Source organism: Nomascus leucogenys, chromosome 10, assembly GCF_006542625.1.
Source record: "Nomascus leucogenys isolate Asia chromosome 10, Asia_NLE_v1, whole genome shotgun sequence".
NCBI lineage: Eukaryota > Metazoa > Chordata > Mammalia > Primates > Hylobatidae > Nomascus > Nomascus leucogenys.
Window position 1 is genome coordinate 1,110,468 of NC_044390.1, and position 11,737 is coordinate 1,122,204.

At 48.6% G+C, this 11,737-nt stretch overlaps 1 protein-coding gene across 1 annotated transcript; it reads left to right on the plus strand.

The window, feature by feature from the left end:
* Positions 1 to 2,462: 2,462 nt before the first annotated feature.
* Positions 2,463 to 10,132, plus strand: ZNF416 (zinc finger protein 416). Its single transcript, XM_003277252.2, has 4 exons — positions 2,463 to 2,718; positions 3,290 to 3,331; positions 5,774 to 5,900; positions 7,998 to 10,132. Exons 1-4 carry the CDS (start codon positions 2,686 to 2,688, stop codon positions 9,578 to 9,580), a joined length of 1,785 nt encoding a protein of 594 aa, XP_003277300.2. The 5' UTR covers positions 2,463 to 2,685; the 3' UTR covers positions 9,581 to 10,132.
* Positions 10,133 to 11,737: the final 1,605 nt, after the last annotated feature.

Genomic DNA, 11,737 nt, shown 5'->3' on the forward strand with positions numbered 1-11,737 from the left:
GACAGGAAGTTGAGGGAAAGTTCGGAACTTTTTAGACACTGGTTAAATGGTTGTGACCAAAATTCTAATAGTGATACGGACAGGAAGTTCAGAATGATGCCGTCTCAGATGGAAATGAGAAATTTATTGGGAACTGGAGCAAAGGTCAGATGTGTTATGGCTTAGCAAAGAAGCTGGCTGCATTGTGCCTACGCCCTAAAGATCTGTGGAAGTTTGAACTTTAGAGTAATGACCAAGGAGATAGCTGGTGGAAGAAATTTCTAAGCAGCAAAGCTTTCAAGATGTGGCCTGGCTACTCCTAAAAGCCTGTACTAGATGCTAGGGCAAATAAATTACCAAAAGATAGAATTTATATTTAAAAGGGAAGCAGAGAAAAAAAAATTAGAACATTTGCAGCCTTGACGTGGCAGAGGAAGAAAAAGCTTTTTTTGGGAAAGGAATTCAAGCAGGCTGTGGAGCAACCACTTGCTAGAGATATTTTTATAACTAAAAGAGAGACAACTTCTGTACCCATAAGCACACATACTTAAGGCCCACTTAAATTAGAAAAATACATGTTAGGTTTAGTACTGGAGGTTATTGGGCATGGTATGATAATTTCTTTCTTTTTTTTTCTTTTTTTTTAAAAAAGAGACAGGGTCTTGCCTTGTTACCCAGGCCAGAGTGCAGTGGTGTGATCATAGCTCATTGGCCTCAATGTCGCTATGCCTAGCAATTTGTTTTTTTAGATATGGGGTCTCGCTATATTGCCCAAGCTGGTCTTGAATGCCTGGCATCAAGCAATCCTCCTGCCTCAGCCTCCCAACGTGCTAGGATTACAGGCATGAGCCATCACACCTGGCCAACATATTTTTGTTTGTTGAACTCCTCATTGTTCTGGCACCAATTAAAATCAATGTCTTATAGATATTAACATGATGGCTCCTGCCAATCTGCAAATGAGGTTTGCCTTTCTCACTCAGATGGGAGTGGGAATCCTTGGAAACTCCTTCCTTCTTTGGCTTTGTAACTTCACCTTGCTTACTGGACACAAGATTAGACCCACGGACCCTATTCTCAACCAACTGGCCTTTGCCAATTTCTTTGTGCTTTTCTCTAGAGGGATCCCTCATACAATAGTAGCTTTTGGATTGAACTATTTCCTGGATGAGGCTGGATGCAAACTTCTCTTCTATTTTCAGAGTGGCCAGAGGGGTTCCCCTCAGCACCACCTGTCTCCTCAGTGGCTTCCAGGCCATAAAGCTTTGTCCCAGTTTCTCTAGGTGATTGGAGCTCAGAATGAGATCCCCAAAGTTCATTGGCTTCTGTTGTTTTCTCTGCTGGATCCTGCAACTGCTGGCAAATATCTTTGTTCCAATGAGTGTGACTAGTCAAATAAACAGCAAAAACGTAAGTGGGAAAATAAATTATGTATACTGTTCTTTGCTCAAACCAGCTAGATGTATAACGTTTCTAGTCTTATTCATATTCTCTGCAACTGACTTTTATGAGTTTGGGCCTCATGGGCTGGGCCAGTGGCTCCATGGTCCTTTTCCTGCACAGACACAAGCAGCGAGTCCAACACATTCACAGCAACAGAATCTCTTCAGAGCTCAAGAGGTCAGAGCAATTTTGATCCCTGTGAGCACCTTTTTTTCCTTTTACTCACTCTCCTCTCTTTTGCACATTTGGATGACTCTATTTGTTATTCCAGGTCAGTGGCTGGTGGACTCCTCTATGATTTTGTCCTCATGTTTCCCAGCGTTCAGTCCCTTTGTGCTCATTCGTGGTGACACTCGTTCTCTGCATTTCATGTGGCCTGCTAGCCAAGGAAACGCCCTTTTCCCAGCTCGCCCAGGGGGCCCCCCCTGGAGGAAGTGTCCCTGGGGTGAAGCCACCCAGGAACCCTGCCCCAGGAACTTCTCGGCCCAGCCTCCTGCACCTGGGGACCATCAAGGGGCTTAGGGCAGGAGCGTCCAGGGGGCGTGGCCCCCATGTGGCCTCCCGGACCGGCGGCCCTGAGCCTGACCGGTAGGTCGCTTCTGTCGCCTACGGAACCGCTCAGGTCCCCGAAACGGCCTCAAAGGCCTCGGCCCCGCACGTGAGGGGGATGAGGCTCCTTCCCTCCCGCAGTGCGACCACGGTGTCTACGCGGCCCCGTGGAGTGACGCGTCCGTGTGGATCCGAAGCCTTAGCTTCCTGAACCTGAATCAACGTCTCTAGCCACGTGGGCGCTTAGCTGGGTATGGCACTGCGGAAAAAGGCCAGCGGCCCCTTTAAGGAGCGGCAAGTCCCTGTCTGGCTCTTGGTGTCGCGCCTTTTCCTAGCGCCCTCCGTGCGCCGCTTAGCCCTTGTTCCGGGTGAATCTCAAGGAGGGCACTGGAACCCTGGGCTTCTGAGAACTACAGTACCCATAATGCCGAGCGCCAAACTGCAAAGACGCGGAGCCAATCAACGTTCAGGACTGGGCCTGTCTCCGTTTGTTGCATACGGTAAGGCGGAACTTCCGGCACCGCTCCGAGATGGTCGTTTTGGTGGTTCTCTACCTCGGGCCACGCCGCCTGAGTTAGAAACGCTACCTCCGGCACAGAGCGGGGATCGCCCCGCTGCGCAGCAGCCCGTGGGTCGCTGGCGCTGGTGGCAGCCGTGCCTGGGTTCCCGCCCCGGGTCGCCCGCCGCTCCCGGCCCCGCTCCGCTCACAATCCGATGGCGGCGGCCGTGCTTAGGGATTCGACTTCGGTGAGTGTTGCGTCCCCCGGGCCTCATCTGCCCTCCCCGCCGGAAATCCAACACCCTGCGTGAGGGGCGCCTGCTTGCGTCCCTGCAGCCCGGCCCCAGAGTCCGGGACTATGAGGCCCTCACGGGTGGGGCTCCCATTTACAAGCCTGGTGTCATGGGCTGTGGAGGGTGTGGCAGGCGAAGGGGCCGGTTTCTGTGAATCTTGTTGGGACGATTGAGCCAGTAGCGTTCATGCCGGAATGGCAAAGTGAGGCTCTCTTTTCAAGACGCTGAGAGCCATGGGTGGTTGTGAATAGATGAGGCACATGGTCTGAGTTAGACTTTTCAAATTTTTCCTAAAGTTACTCAGAGTTAGAACAGCCTGGAAGGGGGATAACACCGAGGCACAGGGAAGTTGAGTCCTTGTGCAAGGTCCCAGAGCAGGTAAGAGTCACACGGAACTGAGAAGCAATGATAATTTAGTCATTACCAAGTCACCTGGCTCCAGGGCTGCGCAGGGAAACAAGGAGGCACGAGCCCATGGAGCTTCCACCATAGTTACCTGCCTCTCATAGCCTTCCTCTTCCCGCAGGTTCCCATGACTGCAGAAGCTAAACTTATGGGTTTCACACAGGTGAGTGGAGAGTGTTTCGGGCCCTCAGTGGTGCTGACCCCAGTGTTTGTCTCTGAGATTGTGTTCTGGGACTCTTGGCACTCTTTGGGTCCTTGGTCATAACATCAATCCCAGGGTCATACATCCAGGCTGGAAGCTGGTATAGAACGGTTCCTATTGCTGGGAACCAGCAAAGTAAGGTGTGGAACGTTGTCTCAGGCTTAGATACCAGATGAGCAAGTGCTTGAAGATCAGGCTGAGCTGGTTTAGGAAACTACAGCTTTTTTCTTTCTCATGGAAACTGAAAGCTGGGATGCAGGAATCAGACAAAAAATGGCTCCCAGTTGTCGGATGTTCCTTCTGGAGTGTGTGATGAGCAATGACAGTTTGGGGGCAGAGGAGGTATGTGATCTGATCCAGGTTTCATCAGGTTCCCTGTGTGTGGCCAAGCTGAGAGAACAGGCTGAGTGTGAGGTATGAGATAGGAAGATAGTGAAGAAGGCTGCTGCAGTAGTCCAGGCGAGTGTTACTGGTGGCTGGACTTGTGTGGTGGCTGTGGAGGTGGTAGTTGGATTCTAGATCAGTTTTTTTAAGTAGGAAAGCCTGGATTTTGAGATGTTGAAGGCAAGAGATAGAAAAGTAGGATTTAGGGGTAAAAGCAAGGCGTTTGGGTTTAGCAGCTGGAAATATGGAAGCTCCACTAGCGGGGATTGTAAAGTTGGTAGTAGAGTCAGTTATCTCTAGAGATAATCAGAAATTTTGATTTGGAACATCTTTATTTTTAAAATTTTTTTTAAAAAAATCATCATCTGAACATGGCCCAATGGGACATCTTTAGAGTCTGAGATGTTTCAAAGAACAGTTAGTTTAGACATCAAGTGGATAGTTTATCCTACAGGACTAGAACTGTGGTGAGGGATTCAGGATAGAGACATTTAAAAGGTGGTGGCCACTACTTGCCTAGGGGTATAGCTTGGGACACAATTAGGAGGTGGAATCGTGATCACTCTGGTAATGCTGTTACCAGCCCAGGGAAGGAAGGTTGGGGGTCACTACTGGTTCTTCTGTTTGGGGACTTGGTTGGTCATGGTGGGAATCACAAAGACAGGTATGGGAGAGAGGTGGCTATGGTAGGGTGTGAGAGCAAGGATGATCTGGCAAGTGGCCAAGGATCTAGGAGAAGAGTGGGCATGAGATCAATGCTTGGAAGTGATTGAGACACGATGACACTGAGACCAGAACTAGTGCTTACTCAGCACTCTGGATCTATCTACCAGGGTTTTGTGGTAACCCTTGAGGTGTCAGGAATTTCAGGGGGGTGGATAAGTTGAGGGGCACAGGTGGTCATCTGGGACAGTTACTGGGCCTGAGGTGTGGGGGTCCTCTGGGGCAGACTTTGAATGAGGGTTAGCAGGAGAGGAAGGCTGTGACTTAAGAGAGGACATCGGCCGGGCACGGTGGCTTAAGCCTGTAATCCCAGCACTTTGGGAGGCTGAGGCGGGCGGATCACGAGGTCAGGAGATCGAGATCGTCCTGGCTAACATGGTGAAACCCCGTCTCTACTAAAAATACAAAAAAATTAGCCAGGCGTGGTGGTGGGTGCCTGTAGTCCCAGCTACTCAGGAGGCTGAGGCAGGAGAATGGCGTGAACCCAGGAGACGGAGCTTGCAGTGAGCAGAGATTGCGCCACTGCACTCCAACCTGGGCGACAGAGCAAGACTCCATCTCAAAAAAAAAAAAAAAAAGAGGACATCAAGTGCAGCACTAGTGGAAGAGGGCCATCAGTGTCAGATCCCCAGGTATTTCTGGGTGACTGAGGATATAGAAAGGGACAGAGTCAGACAGGGAGGCCTTCCGAGCAAGATGGGGCTCTGAAGGGCTGCCTTTGGCAGTGGGGACCATTCAGCCTCTGAGTAGCACCGGACCTCATTTCAGTTTGCTAAGCACTTTCTGAATGTTGCGTTCCAAGTATCGTGGGGATGCCAGAGAGATGCCTATGGTGTGGGGCAACAGGGTGGAAATAGCTGTGGGAGTGAGATTGTTTGAGAGAGTGTGTGCTTCAAAGAGTGATGTGCATATGGAGAGGAAGTGTGAACTGAACAACTCATGGCCATGGCATTGAGGATATAAGAATGATGACAAACGCCCATCATTGTTTGTATGTGAGAGGCATAATTTTGGAAACTCCAGGAGAACTGTCTGACAAGATAAAATCCAGCACTATATGCTAGACCCAGAATTTAAATGGCATTTCCTGGCCCACCTGCCTGTTGGTGCTGTGGGAAGATACAGTGATGATGGGACCATAAGGAGAGGGCAGGAATCAGTGCCACCAGGGCTTGGTATCTCCTCTGAGGTGGGGCTTAGGGATGGGGGTAAGCAGGGGAAGGATGTGTGGGGGGCATGAACTTGGGGTCCTAGGAGAGAATCTGATCATGGAAAGATCTATCCCCATCATGGCAGGGCTGTGTGACCTTTGAGGACGTGGCCATTTACTTCTCCCAGGAAGAATGGGGGCTCCTTGATGAGGCTCAGAGGCTCCTGTACCGCGATGTGATGCTGGAGAACTTTGCACTTATAACTGCGCTGGGTAAGGCCCTCACACCCACTCTCGTGTCCTGGTCTTCGTCTATCCTCTTTTTCCTCAGAGGCAGCTCTGCCAGACCATGGGCCCTGCTGACTTCCCCACTGTCTTGGCATATGTGCTGTGGTGTAAGGAATGAAATCATTGCACTCCTTAATCAGCCCTGACATTTGCTGTCCCAAAACGCAGAGGGATGGGTCTGGCTGTTAGGTGTCTTGAGTCAGCCTAATGCATCTCCGTTTACTTCTTCACTTCCTCTTTGGGTGGCTGTGTCCATATTCATCGTACTTAGTGTCTTAAGTTCTGCCTCCTAGATGACATTTCCTTTGACTACCTGTGTTAGGAATTTGCAGAATTTTCCTCGTCAGTATTTACATGGACCGTGAGCTGTTGTTGCCAGAACCTCCTTCAAGGATCTGTGTGATACTAAGTTTCTTTCTTGTGTTCTCAAGGGTGCTGACTTGCTCTGGGCCACTGCAGGATACTCACCTGTCCCAGCTTTCCCTCAGGACTTGCTTCATTCAAGTCCCAAGCAGTGGCACATCTAGAGGTGGTGGGAAAGCCCTGGTTGTTGGAAAGGGTGAAGATGGGAATATGGCTTCAGAGGAAGCCTGGTCTCAGTCAGTGGCACCTGGGTGAGGACATGGCATTCAGCCTGTTTTCTAATCTTACCAGGAATTTGCCCTGTGTCATCCAGAGTTTGATGCTAATGCCACTGGACACACCTCATTTCTATGTTTTCTTCCTCTTCCTTGACACTTTGCTGGCTTATTGCTTCATCTGGGACATCTGGCCTCATGCTGCCCCCATCTTTCTGCCCTCCATGTGCCACCAGTTTCTCTGCACTGCCCCCCAGCATGTTTTCCAACACTGACCCACTCACAATGTGTTGTGAGTTGTGCACATGCCAATTAAATATTTCTTGAGCACAAGATCGCACTTGGAATCTCCCACTCACTTCCAATTGCATTATCTTGGGCCCGAATAATGCCAGCCTTCAGCACAGCATACATATGCCACCAGCTGACAAGATCTTGCCACAGGATTTGGCAAAAGAATAGATTGGAGACCCTGCCTCTCCTTATGTCCTGCACCCCATTCTTACGTCCTGTGTTTGGTGAAGCCTCCCCATTTTGTGATCTTTAGAGGCCCACTACTGTCAAGCAGCCTCTTTCTTATCCTGCTTTCAGCTCCTCAATATTGCTTCAAAGCAATACTGTGAATTCATTCCTTGATGTATATGTGAAGGTGCTTCCCATTTCCTGTTATGTACCCACAGGATTTTAATTAATGGAGGTAGTAGAGTGCCAATACAGAGAGGTTAATGTCAATGACATAGGAATTTATCACCTGCAGTAGCAAGAGCATGTGAACACCATGCCATGCAGGGCCACATGAGGAAGTGCTCAGTGGTCAGAAGGTAGAAGCAAGAGAGGAGGGAAAATATTAAGCCACAGCCTTTATTGGGGTTTCTGCTGGTAACACAAGACGTGATAAACAGTTTAGGATTGGGTAATTTGAGTAGTTTATTTTGGGGCAAAGGGGCTCACTAGGCGTAGTTGTCTCCTGCCTGACCTTGGGATGACTAGAGCAGAGGAATATTAGCTCCTGAAGCACTCAAGTCACATAGAAAATGTGATTGGGAGTATGGGCTCTGGATTGATTGTGTATTTGTCATGCTCCTTGCTGAGCCCTTTGCTATTTCTTAAGAGTTGGCTCACTCTGGAAGCACCATTCTCTCCCCAGCCAGCAACGTTTTTTTATTTTGTTTTGTTTTGGTTTTGAGACAGTTTTGCTTTGTCTCCCAGGCTGGAGTGCAGTGGTGCGATCTGGGCTCACTACAACCTCTGCCTCCCAGGTTCAAGCAATTCTTGTGCCTCAGCCTCTTGAGTAGCACCCACCACCACACCTGGATAGTTTTTTGTATTTTTAGTAGCGCCAGGGTTTCACCACATTGCCCAGCCTGGTCTCGAACTCCTGAGCTCAGGCCAGCAAAGTTTTTAAGATGTCAGAACACCAATTATTCAGAAAATAGTTTTTTAAATGATTAATACACTCCCATCATAGTCAACATGCATTTCATCAGTGTTTCTCTGCTTTCAGTTTGTTGGCATGGGATGGAGGATGAAGAGACACCTGAGCAAAGTGTTTCTGTAGAAGGAGTACCTCAGGTCATGACTCCAGAGGCCAGTCCATCCACCCAGAAGACTCAGTCCTGTGACATGTGTGTCCCATTCCTGACTGACATTTTGCACCTGACCGATTTGCCTGGGCAGAAACCATACTTGACTGGGGCATGTGCAGTCTTTCACCAGGACCAGAAGCATCATGGTGCAGAGAAACCCTTGGAAAGTGAAACGGACAAGGCCTCATTTGTGCAGTGCTGCCTATTGCATGAGTTAGGAATGCCTTTCACCAGCAGTGAGGTTGGGAAAGACTTCCTAGCCCCATTGGGCATTCTTCAGCCTCAGGCTGTTGCTAACTATGAGAAGCCAAACAAAATCAGCAAATGTGAGGAGGCCTTTCGTGTTGGAATAAGTCATTACAAGTGGAGTCAATGCAGGAGAGAGTCCAGCCACAAACACACTTTTTTTCACCCTAGAGTCTGCACTGGAAAAAGGCTTTATGAATCTAGCAAATGTGGGAAAGCCTGCCACTGTGAGTGCTCCCTTGTTCAGCTCCAAAGAGTCCACCCTGGAGAAAGGCCTTATGAGTGCAGTGAATGTGGGAAATCTTTTAGCCAAACCTCTCATCTGAATGATCATCGGAGAATCCACACTGGAGAAAGGCCTTATGTGTGTGGTCAGTGTGGGAAATCATTTAGCCAAAGAGCCACCCTCATTAAACATCACAGAGTTCACACTGGAGAAAGGCCTTACGAGTGTGGTGAATGTGGGAAATCTTTTAGCCAAAGTTCCAACCTGATTGAACATTGCAGAATTCACACTGGAGAAAGGCCTTATGAGTGTGATGAATGTGGAAAAGCCTTTGGGTCCAAATCCACTCTTGTTCGGCACCAGAGAACTCACACAGGAGAAAAGCCGTATGAGTGTGGTGAATGTGGGAAATTATTCAGACAAAGCTTCAGCCTTGTTGTACACCAGAGAATTCACACTACAGCAAGGCCTTATGAGTGTGGCCAGTGTGGGAAATCATTTAGCCTAAAGTGTGGCCTCATTCAGCACCAGTTAATTCACAGTGGAGCTAGGCCCTTTGAGTGTGATGAGTGTGGAAAATCCTTTAGCCAAAGAACCACCCTCAATAAACACCACAAAGTTCACACTGCAGAAAGGCCTTATGTATGTGGGGAATGTGGGAAAGCTTTTATGTTCAAATCTAAACTTGTTAGGCACCAGAGAACTCACACTGGAGAAAGGCCTTTTGAGTGCAGTGAATGTGGGAAATTTTTTAGACAAAGCTATACCCTCGTTGAACACCAGAAAATTCACACTGGATTAAGGCCTTACGACTGTGGACAGTGCGGGAAATCCTTTATCCAAAAGTCTAGCCTCATTCAACACCAAGTGGTTCACACAGGAGAAAGGCCATATGAGTGTGGCAAATGTGGGAAGTCCTTTACACAACACTCTGGCCTCATTCTCCACCGAAAATCTCACACTGTGGAGAGGCCTCGTGACAGCAGCAAATGTGGAAAACCCTACAGCCCAAGAGCTAACATTGTTTAACTCTTGAAACTCCACACCTGAGAAAAGCCTTAGACCTGCAGGGAATGTGCCGTCTCTTTCTTCAGTGTTATGGCTATAGAGAGCCTTTGTGAAGGAGCCATCTGCCCAAAGTTAAACCTCATACTTCTAGACCTCCCGATGGGTCAGATTCCCATGAGTTCCAGGCATATGTGTCTTGCAGGAGCTCCTTTGCATGTTCTAAACTGCTGGAGGCCTTTGCCAGAGTTAAATCATTAGTCACCCTTGCATACTAAGGCGAGGCAGATACACCTGTGTTCTCCCACTCCTTGGAGGAAATTCCTTGAGCAGTCTGAGCCTTTAAGGGGAATTCCTTCCCTTTTCTGACTGATTACAGCATATATCTGACCAGTTTTGGCCAGAAGGGCCCAGCCTGGGTTCTGCTGGTAGCTGATGTGGAAGGCTTCCCTTCATGGAAATTCTTGTTCTCACACAACACTTGGTAGTTTTTCCAGCCTCCAAGTCACCACCTAGTAACTGGCTGCCTCACATTGCTCTGGTTTGCGTGGTAATAAAGGCCTTAATTTTAAATCTGTGTGTGGTCTTAGGGTTTGGTTTCCTGTGTGAGGTGGCTGGAAAACACATTTGGGCTCTTACATAAAGGAATGGACAGCTTTTGTGGGGCCCCAGTGTTGTTGGCCTGTGCAGGAAAAGTAAAATGGCAGTAGTTCTTGTTCTGGTTTTAGTCCACTTTGCCTTGCTGCTCAAGGCCTCCTAGGAAACAATGCAAGAATTTTATTGTCCTAATTTGTGGCCTGGATCCCTACACTTTCTCTGGACCAGAGGTCATCCTGAGGACAAGTTGGCTGTTATGACAGGCTCCTGTGCTTTGGGGAATAAGATGGATTTGTTGCATTGTTCCTACAGGCTGTAATGCCCAGCACTATTGAGACAAAGCTTTTTCCCAGCTTCTGCAAAGGAACCATGTGCCCTGATGCCCATGATTCCATAGATGGTGGTACTCAAGCCGATGGGAGCTAAGCATGGGACATAATTGGTACAGAAATTTTGGGTGTGATTAATAGAAAGTGGAAGAGCTAGTAGCAAAACAAATGTGCCTGTGGTAAATGTGCATCTACACATCTAGTAACTGGCTGTGTCTATTTTCACAACACACACAATCTCCTTGTACAAGGTGTGACAGTGTAGGCATAGCCTGGCTTAGAGGGAACGGCTCCATTCTGCAGCACAATTGTCAGAGCATGGAGCCAGGCAAGCAACCTGGAGGCTTACTTGGGATGATTCAATGTGAGTGCAGGAGGACATGTGGGAGGTAGAGAATCAGAAGGAGCCTGGGTAGCAGAAACATTAACTTGGAAATGACATCCCCCATCATAGGCTTTACCTTCTGCCACAGTTACCCTATTTTCAGAGGCAGTGTCCCTCACCCTTGTGCCCTACGTGGAGCTCAACCCTCAGATGTCCTGGTTCTCTGCACCTTTCCCAGTGACCAAGCAATAGGTTCTAATATCCAACAGTCTGAGGTCAACTTTCTGTTTGACTTGCCAGGCATTGGTGCCTTTCAAGGTCATGGCCCTGACCTTCATCTGGTAGAAATGTGGATATTTGGGCCTGGTCCAGAGGACACTGCACCAAGATGTGAGGCTGGAGAACTGTGGGCTCTTGGTCTTGCTGGGTAAAGCTTTATTTCTGTCCCATGTGGGTGACCCTAGTCCTCTGATTCCATCCTCTTGCACATACCTGCCTGGTGAGAAAGGCATCTCAAACCCTTCTCCCTCTACCCACTCTATCCACAGGTCCTGCTGTATTCTCTGTTTTGGTCTCACATGCTTTTGCCTGGTCTCCCTGTTTCTGCACTGGGGATCACTGAGGTAGAAACAGCCCTTTAAACACAAATCCTCACCCTAGTGCCCAGCACACTCTGCCCTCTGTCTGAGGTCCTTATTCCAGAATTCAGGCAAGAAAACTTGATCTAGCCTGGTTAGGTCAGGTATCCCCAGAGATGGGTTAACAGGACTGTGGTGGTTAACTGTGGTGGTTTACAGGTGGTGGATTGTGCTCAAAGAAGGGGCTGAGTTAGGCAGGCCTCCAAGGTAGCATGTCCATCAATATCCCCCAGGTATCTTACTAAATAACACTGCCTTTTTTTTTTTTTTTTTTGATGGAATCACACTCTTA

Coding starts and splice junctions, on each gene's coding strand:
- ZNF416 (XM_003277252.2), top strand. CDS start 2,686: ATGGCGGCGGCCGTGCTTAGGGATTCGACTTCG. Junction 2,719..3,289: donor TGCTTAGGGATTCGACTTCG/GTGAGTGTTGCG, acceptor CTCTTCCCGCAG/GTTCCCATGACTGCAGAAGC. Junction 5,901..7,997: donor TGCACTTATAACTGCGCTGG/GTAAGGCCCTCA, acceptor CTCTGCTTTCAG/TTTGTTGGCATGGGATGGAG.